An 11876-nucleotide genomic window follows, 5' to 3' on the forward strand; every position below is an offset into this window, starting at 1 on the left:
GAGAATGATGGCATTGTCATAAATAGGAAAATGTTTAAATATTGGAGTGGAAGTAGGCTTAAGGCCCTGCAGCAGTGCTTTGTGGATACCAGAATGCAGATTCTGCTTCAACAATTTACCTGGCCATGACGGCCCATGTGCACAAGGGCAGAACAGAGTCTCTCGTTGTGCTGCAGCTACACCAGCTCTCCAGTGCTATCACGCACAGACCTTGTCTCTTCCAGTGAAGGAAGAGTCAAAGGCAGAGAACAGCCGTGTTAGAGTTGTTTTATGTGAGCACTTTTTGGCATCTTTATCTTTCAGCTTTCTCTAACTCATGCCTTTTATATGTTCATAAATGGGTCTATGCCACCTTATACATTTACAAAGTCATGCTTCACTGTTGCATTTGAATGCACCCCATCTAATGGAAAGTTAGACAGCAAATACCTTCTGTTCTGATTTACTTCTTCCTGCCTGAGAAGAAACAAACCTTTCATCTTTATCTCATGTATTATTACTAGGAAACTTCTGAAGTATACATGTAAGATTCTAGACTCTGCTGTACGGCACACAACTTCCAGAAATGGTAAAAGCTTTAGTATCTGCTTTGTCTGAGGCTTCAAAGAGTGGGTGTTTCTGCTTTGCTTATAGAAATAAAATCCTTAGGAATAAATTCCAAATCAGTTTTTGAATGCCATTAGGAAGAAAAGAGTAGCAAAATAACTTTGGAGGAGGGGATTATGCCAATATTATTAATCAGTTAGCTCACTGGATTCGATCCAAATCTCTTTTTCTACCAGTCTGTTCTGTGATATTCAGTAGCATCATGATATTAATATAGTACTATATCCATATAGTATTTTCAGAACCCTGATAAGTTCCACTTTTCCATATTAAAAAAAAAAAAATATGTACTACTGTTGAGATGTAATTGGTTAACATGATTGTACAGAGGAAGCAAAGTCTGCAAAATTTCATGAAGAATAGGTTATTATGTACATTGCATGTCAGTAAGAAGACTTGGAAAACCGAATAACTTGTAGTTCTAAGGAATAAGCAACCTTCCACCTGAAAGTTTTTAGTGAAAGAGTGATATATATTGGAATCAAAAGTATCCAGAAGCACAAAGGTACAGTATAATAAAGGACAACTCTCAGCTGGAGAAAGATACTCTGCAAAAATGACACCATGATGTTCTGTAATTGCCTTTCACTGGCAATTTATCAGTTATATTGAGTAAAAAACCTTAGAAGCTCAACTTAGGTTATAAAAGAGCATTATTTGTGTTTCATGCATCATCATGACTGACTGAGAACATAAAGACCAAATCACTTTTGGATGCATCTGCATAACCCTACAGCCTGAAGTGATGTAGCACTGTTTTATCTGGCTGTATCATTCAGGGTGGTTTTGTTTACAAAATAGCATTGTGGATTTCATGATTTCACAATGCATCTTTCTTCTTGGGCTCTGTCTGCAGGAGTAAATGGAATAAAATCTACAAAAAAACCGTGTTTTGACAGCAAAGGCAGCAAAGCTACTCTGAAAGCACCAGGGAAAAAAAAATCAGCTGAATTTGGTGTGAAAATTGCAGGATTATTCATGCAGAACTAGACAAGTCATTTAACAAATTAGTGTGTTCCACTTTCACCTAATTCTAGTTCTCTCCTCAAAAATGTCTTGGGAAAAGAGAAAGAGCAAAAATCTCCCTTTCGGTTTTGCAGTCAAATTTCTAGTTTCCTTCCCATGAGACTGTCTGTAGTTAGCTTTGAGTCCTGGTTTTTGGTTTTTTCTTTTAAGGGAGCTTTTACTGATAAAGATCTGCAGAGCCTTGGAGATGTCACACACAGTTTTAATTCTCTCCTCTGGTAATTTGCAAATTCATGTTGTTTGTTTTGTGTCTGTCTGTCTCTTCTATCCCCAGGGTCAGCGGACTTTCTCCTTTCATGGGAGACAACGACAATGAAACCCTCGCCAACGTTACCTCAGCAACCTGGGACTTCGATGATGAGGCTTTTGATGAAATCTCTGATGATGCCAAGGACTTTATCAGCAATCTACTTAAGAAAGATATGAAGTAAAGTTGTTGGACTTGCTACACTATGTTTGCATTTAGCTGAACTTGTCGTTCTTGTTTCCCCGCTCTGAATCTGCACGTTGTGGAAGCAGGCACCTCTGGCGATACTTTATAAGGAGCTCTGTGTGTCCGTCTGTCTCTGCGCGCAGCTCTCACTTATTTTACGGTGCAAGGTCTGAATGGTGCGCTTGCTTCCCATCGCCTGCTCATTCTGCTTTTCCCTTTCCTCGGGTATGGTGCAGCCTGAGGTTTTCTGTAGTTTCTTTTATCTTCACTATAGTGTAATACAGACTCCTGCATGACATGTTCTGTCTTGATCTGAATGGGTTGCAGTTTTGCTGGTTTTATTTCCATGTGTTGTTTTTAAGTGTGGTACCTCCGAATAGGCAACTTTCCTGTAAATGCAATGATTGGGCAAGAAAATAAAAAATCACAGTAGGAGCCATGTTTACAGCAGACTCCAAACAAACCAAAGAAAGAGAACGTACTTCTTCCAGTGAGTTTGAAATCAGCTGGATGGAGAACAGAGGTTATTTACCTGTGTACCAAGAACAAAGTGAAGAACGGGTGTGGCTTCATTAGAGATTTGGACATTTCTGTTAAATGTTCAGTGCTGCAGGGGAGGAGGCTATTAAGTGGTGGGAAAGGGGAAATCTCTGTAAATGAAGGAAAGGAGATCTAGATCAGGTTACTGCCAGCATGAGGTAGCTGAATCATTGCCATCGTGGTTCTGCTGCAAGTGTTCCATGCCTAAAACATATGGCTTTCTGTGCTTTGTTTTTTAATGTTTTATTAACACTTTAAAATGCACAGTTTTGTCTGAAAAAAACTACGGAAATTGTGAAAGTGAGTTTAAGAAGTGAGCATGGCTGGGAAAGCAGTGTCATGTGATCTATGTTGCTAAATTTAGGAAACAAAAGACATCTTTCAGCAAAGAGTGCAAAATAATGTTAAAGCAGGTAGGTTCAACTATCATTAATGGCAACACTGACTAGTCTTTTTACGTAACAGGAGTCGCTTAAATTGTACTCAGTGTCTTCAGCATCCTTGGCTGCAGAAAGATACCAAAAACATGGAAGCAAAAAAACTTTCCAAAGATAGGATGAAGAAATACATGGCCAGAAGAAAATGGCAGGTAACGAAGAAGACATAGAATTGGGCCAATTATCCTAATAAGTCTCTTTATTTCTAATGTTTACGATTCTGAGAAACATCTTCTACCAGGTGGTTTCTGACGCTGGTGGAAACTCCAGTGTGGCCAGTGTATAAATGCAGGCAAGCAGGTTTGGTTTCTATGGGCGAGCAGCAGAAGGCTGCACAGCTGCATAGATATGTGATGATTCCATTTCAGGCTACCAAAAGGCATACTAGTTCAAGTAGAAAGTTTCCCGATCTTTGGGGAACAAAACCCCACCGAGGGCTGGGGAATTATGTTATCCTTCACAAACTCAAACAGCTAGGGAAACGCTTATCCGCCTGGCCTCTCTACATATACCTCATTTTGTGGTAGTTTCATTCTCCTAAGCCAGTAGTTCTGTCCTGTTGTAGTACCAAGCTTCTCATGGATTCGGTCAGATTGGTTTAATAATTTTCTTAGATGTATTAAATCTCTGTATCTTCTTTGTTCTTAATCCTGGAAGCATTAAGTAGCAGGTCCATCTGTGCTGTTCTGAAAGCTAGGGGAGTTGATGTATAAAATCCTGGACCCAGTCTTTTGAGTAGCCTACAAAATATTCATTCATGTAAATCTACTTTATATTTCCTCTTACAGTCACAGAATGTGAATCACAGAATGTGTTCAGTCTACTGAACATGTTTCTTAGGAGCTCAAGCAAGTTATAAAAACATACAAGTGTCCGTACTACAGAAAAGGTAGTTTGAGCGTATTTTAGTATCCTGGTGGTTGATTCTCGAGCCTGTCAGAGGTCTGCTTCCATCATGCAGATAGTGCTTTCTCATTCATTTCGTATTAGCTGGTTATTCGTCCTTGGTGAAAGCCGGTCCAGCCCATACAGCTATTAAGAGAGCAGCCCGCCACCAGAGTTAAGTTCCAGCTAAACAGGACAAAGCTTTTCGCTGGCCCTCCTCTCTCACAGTGCTTTTTATCCACAACTAACAGAGACATTCATTTAGGTATGAGTTCATCAGGGGAAGTTTATATCTGCAACTAAATTTGGTAATTCGGACCAGCCTGCTCTGTCTCTCCTAAAACAACAGAGCTATATATAAGCAGTTTGTCCAACAATTCCAGTGAGGTTCGCAGAGATCCCAGATAATTTGTGCGAAGCACGATTGTTACAGAAAATCACATGCCTTTTGGATTGGATTGATCAGAAGCCTTTTATGTTATGTCTTAGAAAACAGGCCATGCTGTGAGAGCAATAGGAAGACTGTCGTCCATGGCGATGATTTCTGGTATGAGCGGGAGGAAGGCCTCCGGGAGCTCGCCCACCAGCCCTATAAATGCAGACAAAGTAGAGAACGAAGGTAAGGAATTTTGCTGCACCATTTTTTTAACCTCTCTGTGAATCAGTCTTACTAAAACTTTTAGTGAAATGCTAGAGATTAATCATTGAGATGGTTATTCCTGCGCTCGCGCTCTCTCTCTGTTTTTATGGTCTTTTATTTTATTTTAAAGAAATCTATGAAAAATTCATTGTTCTCATATTGTTCTATTACTTAAATGCCCCAGTGTAAGTATGGGCAGTAAACTCTTCTCTTTTTAAAGCCAAAGAATTTAGGCAGATTTCTCAGCTGCGCTTTCTATCAGTTTGGGAATGCATGTTTATACAAAGATTACAGTGATGAATTACCTTCTCATGCAAGCGAACAAGCAAGCAAGTATTAACACTTGCTGTAACCAAGACGTACTCCGCATAAACCACGCTGCTCAGACAAGGGAATTTCAGAACAAAAATCATGTGTCTACATTATTCCCCTAGGTCCCCATTTGAAATGTGGATTTGGGGTGTGTAACAATCAGAGGTGCAGCTGTTTGACACTTGTGAAAATCGAGCAAGTCACTTTGACATATCCACATCAACTGTGGGCCTGAGACAAACTGAACTGGTTTACCTCTCTGACTAGCAAAAGTTCAGGTTCAATTAGAAACAAATTCAAGAAAAAATAAAGATGATTTGTAGCGTGGTGACCTGCATGTTGATTTAATTCTATTTATGGTCTGAATCTTTGTCCTGTTGCGAAAGATTGGCACAGAACTAAGTAGCTAATGTCCTCACAGTGCCATTAGGCTTACAGAATTAAACTAAATAAAAGATGCTTTCATTACTATCTGATAATTAAAAATTAAAATGCATCTTTTGAGAACATGCCCTATAAAAAAATTAACTATCTCTTCGCTCTTCTCCAGATGCTTTTCTTGAAGAAGTGGCTGAAGAAAAGCCCCATGTAAAGCCATATTTCACTAAAACGATCCTTGACTTGGAGGTTGTGGAAGGAAGTGCTGCTAGATTTGACTGCAAAATTGAAGGTACTTTGAATTAGCATATCTCTTTCCTTCCTTCCTTCCTTGCCAGCTTTCTGCATCATGTTGTTGTTTCACTTTTTCAATTTTTTCCTTTATTATTGTGGAGTTGGTGCCATTTTGCTTTACCAATATCTGCATGTCACAGCTTGAATGTGTTGCAATAACAGGAATTATTTGGAGCTGTACGGGCTTGTTCTGTGCTTGCCGTAGAACCGAAGTCTCCAAGAGTCAATGTGTGAATCACTAATTCAGAACAGCAAGTGGGAACTGTAAGGTGTCTTTTGAGGGTGGAAACAGTAAAAACGATGCAACATGGTATCATAAATTGCAAGAGTACACTCTGAGAGACTGGTAACTGGAAATAAGAGGTAGGAAGTCACTTGTCTGAAATGACAGACAAGTTTCAGGTGACCTCAAGACAGCTTTAAGCCGTACATGCATTGTATAAAAGGCAAAGAGGTCCCTAACAGTGTATTTGCATGAGAAGTAATGCTAATATAATTCCATTGGTTACAAAAATCATATCTATAAAATACTATATTGCTGTTTGGTTTTTGGTTTTTTGGTTTTGTTTTTTGACTTATGAGTTCAAGAAATTAAAACTCAGACTGGAAGATGCAGATGGAAAGAATAAGTTTATGGGAAGACACTTGAGTACTTGGCCGGGTCCGCCGAACAGCCTGCAGGCCAGGACTGCCAGCATTGGTACTGCAGTGACACTGAACCTTCTCTGTCACAGCTGCTGATGCAAGTTGGAAATTGGGAAGAGTTGTTAAAATGAAATGGGTAGTCAGTGCCATATTGCATGTGTTTGTTCGACAATTTCTAATCTTAAAATGAGGTTCAGAAACTGCCTCACTGACCTTCTGCTTGTTTGTTTCTGTGCTCCTAATCTCTTTCATTGCTGTTTCCTACCTCACAGCGGAGATGTGAGGATGGATTATTGTTGCTGATGGATGCTCAGCATGAGGGGTATGTTCATAAGTACTGCATGGAATAAAATAGATAGATCTACCACGGTTGATGTTCCAAAGTTTCCAGTGAATCACTGTAGTGTTCGTTGTGTACCAGGGATTCCTGCAGTTTATTTCTGCTCAGCGGGAAGTCACAGCCCAGAACTTGGCTGAGACAACAAGCCTTCAATTTGTTATAGCAGCCAAGAGTACTGTATAAGGGATTGTTCTCCAGCATGCAAAGTACAGCCCTGCTCTGGATGCTTGAGGACAGCAGCCATTTGCTTCACAAAAAGCTCCAAAGCTCCTGTTGAGATGCATAATCAAAATGTTTCTCTTAGACTCCCTTGCCTACCCTAACAAACACAATTAAGAAATAGGACAGGCCAGCGTGTAAGGAGCAGATTAGGAGGAGGAAAATTCAGAATAGCCACAACGAAACAACCTGAGAAGGAAATTACACTGTAGCTGTTGCCCCAAACATCTTATCCTTGAAATTCTAAATCTCAGTGTCAGAAACTCTGGTTTCCACAAGCGCTGCAAGGTAAGGTAAGCCTCGAATACGCTATTAAGAGTCCTCTGCTGGCTGATGTCTGAGACACAAGCAGCTGCCTGGAGTCACTGCAAAAGTAGTGGAAAGGGAAATCTTGTGAGTACCTCAGTGCTAACTTTCAATTTTTTGCTATTCATAATAAAGCTGTTTCAGGTAAATGTGAAGCAAAAAGGTCTCAGATCACCTACATTTATTTGAAATAGAATTCAATGAAATATCTGTATAGCAACACATTGGCATGTCCATACAGACATGGAATTAAAGCTTAAAGTAATCACAGATTAGTCGATACCCATTCATTGCAATTGCTGTTCTCTCTGCCCTGTTGCAGGCTACCCTGACCCTGAGGTAATGTGGTACAAAGATGATCAGCCTGTCAAGGAGTCCCGTCACTTCCAGATAGATTATGATGAGGAAGGGAACTGTTCTTTGACAATTTCTGAAGTATGTGGGGACGATGATGCCAAATACACCTGCAAAGCTGTTAACAGCCTTGGGGAAGCCACGTGCACCGCAGAACTCCTTGTGGAAACAATGGCAGAAGGAGAAGGAGAAGGAGAAGATGAAGATGAGGAGGAGGAAGAATGAAACAAGGCTCAAACAAAAAAAAAAAAAAAAAGAAAAAAATATATTTAAAGACTTTCCCTTATAAGGCTCAGAAAACCAAGTTATCAAAAGCACCTTGTGTGATACGTAGGTCTTTGGGGGTTGTTTTTTCAGCATGATCAGTTGATACCTGTTTGCTTTACGTATGGGCATTAATTCAAATCAGTAGGCAATTTTAAGTTGCTAGCATGATTTGATTTGCTTTAAGCACGTCATCAACTAAGTTGCCCAGTATATTTCGAAAATTAAATGTATGGAAAACAAGTCTACAGTTATTCTGAAAGAAAAAGTCTATTAACTGAGCTCATTGCCCTATACTATTACTTTCCTCAGCCAAAACTGCACCTAAGTTGACTCCCCAAGGTCTTCTTTACAAGGAATCGTCTGACACAGCCAGAATTGCAATTTGTATGTTGGTATGGTTCATTTTTCATTTGTTTTAAAAAGAATTCCACAGCCCTAACTTCAAACACATTTCCAGCCCTTTCTCAGTGCACTGTCAGTGCCATTGCAATACTGGCTCATGTTGCACATCCAGGTGGTTTCCTGAGAAACTCCGGATCTTGCTTTTAACCAGCTGATCACAGCCTTTCACCTCTCCCTGTCACTCAGTGCAGTCACAGCTGACTACTTAAGAAATAGACCGAAAACACAAAGACTGACAATATTTTCTGTTTTTCTGGTCAGTCTAACAATGATTTATGATTCATATACATGCTGCTGTGAAAAAAAAAACAGGCTATCGCACAATCAGGAACTTCTGTGTTCATGTGTGTAAATGGAATCCCAGGTTAGTTAAAGTTTTACTTGTATTTATTTGGCAACTGCAAAACAGATTTCAACTGATAAGCTGGAAACTCCCGCAGATTTTTGGAGCAGTCAAGAAGATAGTAGCCTGGATTACAAACTCCTCTATACTTAGCAGTTTCCAAAGAATTTTAACCTATATAGGACCTGTTTCTACCTTATGAGCTTGACTGTGTTTTTGTCTTAAACCTGCACCAATAAGGCTGCTGAGTTTTTTAAAACTGCAGAAAAGCAAAACAAAACAAAAAAATCCAAGCCCTGGGTTTGTTTTTGGTTTTGTTTGTTTTTGTTTTTGTTTTTTATTTTCTCAGAAATGGTTAATGCACTCAGATTTAGTAACTTTGCTTTCCTTTCACAGTATTGGCACCTTTTTTTTTTTTTTTTGCTGTTGTTCAGAGGTAATATCAGTGGCTGCAAGGTGATTTGCATCATCTAAAACCAGTGTGTCTTATATCTGTGTATCATTCCAAAAGTGATTCTTTTTCTTTTCCACTTTTTGTGCATAAAGTGCAACCATTTGCATTTCAAAGGTTACCTCTTTTTTTAAAAAAAAAAAAAGATTACCTTAAATCCTCACCACTAAGTAGTTAGTGTACTTTAATACCGGTGTGTACCATATCGACCTTAGGTTGTTTGATATTACCTAGTTGTGTATGTGTTTCATATGATTTGCTCTTCTACATTGAAAGCCCAGCTAATGTGGACGACACAATGGGTTTTAACTGCTTTACTCTTTGCTGCTAAGTTCAGATTGCCAGCATGTCTTTTCAATTGATAAAAACCTCTTGTTATACTAAACACAGTAATGCCACAGTTCCTTATACAGAAAGGTTTTGAATCTGATTTAGAGCATACAAAGCTTTTCTCACTTTTTTTTTTTTTTAATGTTTTAGGCAACAACGGGGTGTATTTTGTACCTTAATAAAAATATGCTAATATTCTCCCAGTTTGTTAAACGATCAGAATTGCAAAGATGAGAACGCTACGGCTGTAGTTACTCACAGTTCCTAAATAAATAATACCACAAAGCACGCTCCGTGTATGCTCTATTGCAGGCGTCACTGCGTTCATATTGGCTAATCATATTGGTAACAGCATCTTCTCCCATTCTGTCCCAAGACCTACTTGGCACAAAAATGGATGAGGTGGCGACAGCGAAACCTCCTGGATGTCTGTGGTGCTGCTGCGCTTCTCCTACCCCGCCAGCGCAGACCAGAGCGGTGTGGAGGCTGCTCTGCCCCAATGCCATCAGGTACAGCCCAGGCGGACACCAGTTGTAGCCATGTGCTCTGCCACACGTCTCTAGCCTCATCGCGTCATTCACAGGGAACAATGAATTGTTGACATGGACGGGGCACCAGGACAGCTGTGGTTTTCTTTTATAATTATTACCTTACGGTGGGGAAATAAATAGTTCAGAAAGACTGTAAAAGCAAGAGAGAAAAAATTCAGGGAAGTCTAAATGTAGATGTCTGCTTACACTAATGTTCCTAGAAAGGGTAAAGATGGAGATATTTAGTAAATATGCTTGTGCTGCCTTTATGCAGACTTTGAAGGAGCAGTCCAAGGCACCACAGACCATGCAGGACAACACAGAAATTCCCTAAAGTGAAACATCCTGCTTGCAGCAACATGTCTCTTAAGCGAATTTGCAGCCCTTGAAACAGTCACCTTTGCAGGATGGGCTCTGCTGCCTTGTGAATGTTATTCACTGTCTGTTAGCTTTTGTTCAGGCAGGCATGTGTGTAAAGCAGTAAAAGGTCTGGCTCTGATGGCCTGGTCCATGGGTATGGCAAGGTCTGTGGGGACACATACTGAGTATCAAAACCCACAGACTCAATATCGGGTGTTCCACACAAATTTACCCTTCCTTCTCCTTTTTTACTAGGGCCTCCATGTCCCATAGGTTATAAACTGCCTGTTGTTCTTTTTCCCAAGCGACATATCTAGCTCACCATCTCCCAGTTGCCTCCTATTAACATCCCTTATAGTCTGCAGGAAACAATCTCTACTTCAAAAACTATGCGATACATAGCTAATTCAACTCTGAGCAACTGACTCCAACTTGTATTCAACCTTTGATTTTTTGTTTTATTTGAAGAACAGAATTCTATATCTGCTGAAGAAGGTTATTTTATGTGCTTGAAATCCTGTCTCACATCCTAACTGGTCTAATAAAAGGTATTACCTCTTTCTATAGACCTTGTCTTGCTTGTATAATGTTTGCAGAGAGCCCGTCCTGGGGTGTGATAGGGCTGAAACAATCCTCAGTAGCAGAGGTTATGCAAGACATTGATACTGCCCTAGATGGACCACTTCATTTTTTGTATTTCTTTTGTAAAAAATTCAGTCTTCTCAAGAGACATGGAAAATTTGGGATTGGCACTGTTTTTCACTACTTGGGTTTCTGGATTTGCAGAAAGTTAATTTACCTAAGGACAGACCTGTCCTGCTATCCAAGCGACCCGTGTATATTTCTGGTTGATGAGGAGGTGTTTGCTAATTGCGTGGCATGCAAAGACTTCTGTAGTGCTGTTTCTCTTTGCTCACAAGGAAGACAGCAGAGGACTTCTTAGCTCTCGCCACTGGAGTGAGTGTCAGGCTTTGAAAACAGAAATTTCTTTTAGTTGCTTACGTGAACGATCTCTTTCTTTAAAATTTCTTGGAGTATTTACTGAAACATTGTACTAAAATTTCATTAAATTCTCGTAAATCATGTTTGAATTTTGAGCTCTATTGACTGCAACAGATGTACACCCAACACTATGAATTTATTAGGCCACATAAAGCTGTCAGTGAAAGCAGGATTTGCAGGCTGGGAGGGAGGCTAATGCTGTTACTCTGCACTGCTCAGGAAGGCACTGCACTATAACCAGCATGAAAACTGCAAGTTGCTTCTGGAAGTTGAGAAGTAACTCCGCAGAATATTTAGTAGTTCTGTAGGAAAATTTAAATAATAAACAAACAAACAAATAAATAAATTTCTTTGGAAAGGTAGTTCTGGTTATATCTCCTCTATAGAGGATGCTTGAAAGTAACACTATCCAAGGCTTAGCCATCCTTTAAAACTTCAGCAGAAAATGAGTTATAGCTGCATTTGTGCCCAGCTTCTGCAGCTTATTAAAGTATAGAAGTGATGAAAACCTACGAAGTACTCCTAAAATAATCTTACCTGGAAAACTAGCCCTATTAATTTCTCTAAGGAAATGACAGACCTATTTATGCTGCAGGACTGAGCCCGCAGGGGAGCGTTTTTAATCCGGTTTAAAATGTGACTGAAAACGCCGTTGACCCCCCTGCTGGGGAGCAGAGCGCCCTTGGGACGCGGGGCGGCGGGTCCGCAGAACCAACGCCTGCGCACAGCGCCCTGCCCACCTCCAAGATGGCGGCGCCGGCGCTGGCCCCGCCCCG

At 40.2% G+C, this 11876-nt stretch overlaps 1 protein-coding gene across 3 annotated transcripts in view; it reads left to right on the forward strand.

The window, feature by feature from the left end:
• Window positions 1-9496, forward strand: part of MYLK (myosin light chain kinase) — a 210396-nt gene extending 200900 nt beyond the window's left edge. For 2 of the 3 annotated variants that reach the window (XM_065840410.2, XM_071810812.1), the window contains exons 28-32: window positions 1907-2059; window positions 3071-3194; window positions 4417-4546; window positions 5430-5549; window positions 7384-9496. In XM_065840410.2, the coding sequence (XP_065696482.1) occupies window positions 1907-2059; window positions 3071-3194; window positions 4417-4546; window positions 5430-5549; window positions 7384-7640 (784 nt within the window). In that variant the 3' untranslated portion in view covers window positions 7641-9496. Of the gene's footprint in view, window positions 1-1906; window positions 2060-3070; window positions 3195-4078; window positions 4193-4416; window positions 4547-5429; window positions 5550-7383 lie in introns of those variants that run through there. The other variant, XM_065840411.2, reaches the window with a different exon arrangement.
• The last annotated feature ends 2380 nt before the right edge of the window (window positions 9497-11876 follow it).

The sequence above is a fragment of the Patagioenas fasciata genome, chromosome 7 (assembly GCF_037038585.1).
Source record: "Patagioenas fasciata isolate bPatFas1 chromosome 7, bPatFas1.hap1, whole genome shotgun sequence".
Taxonomy (NCBI): Eukaryota; Metazoa; Chordata; class Aves; order Columbiformes; family Columbidae; genus Patagioenas; species Patagioenas fasciata.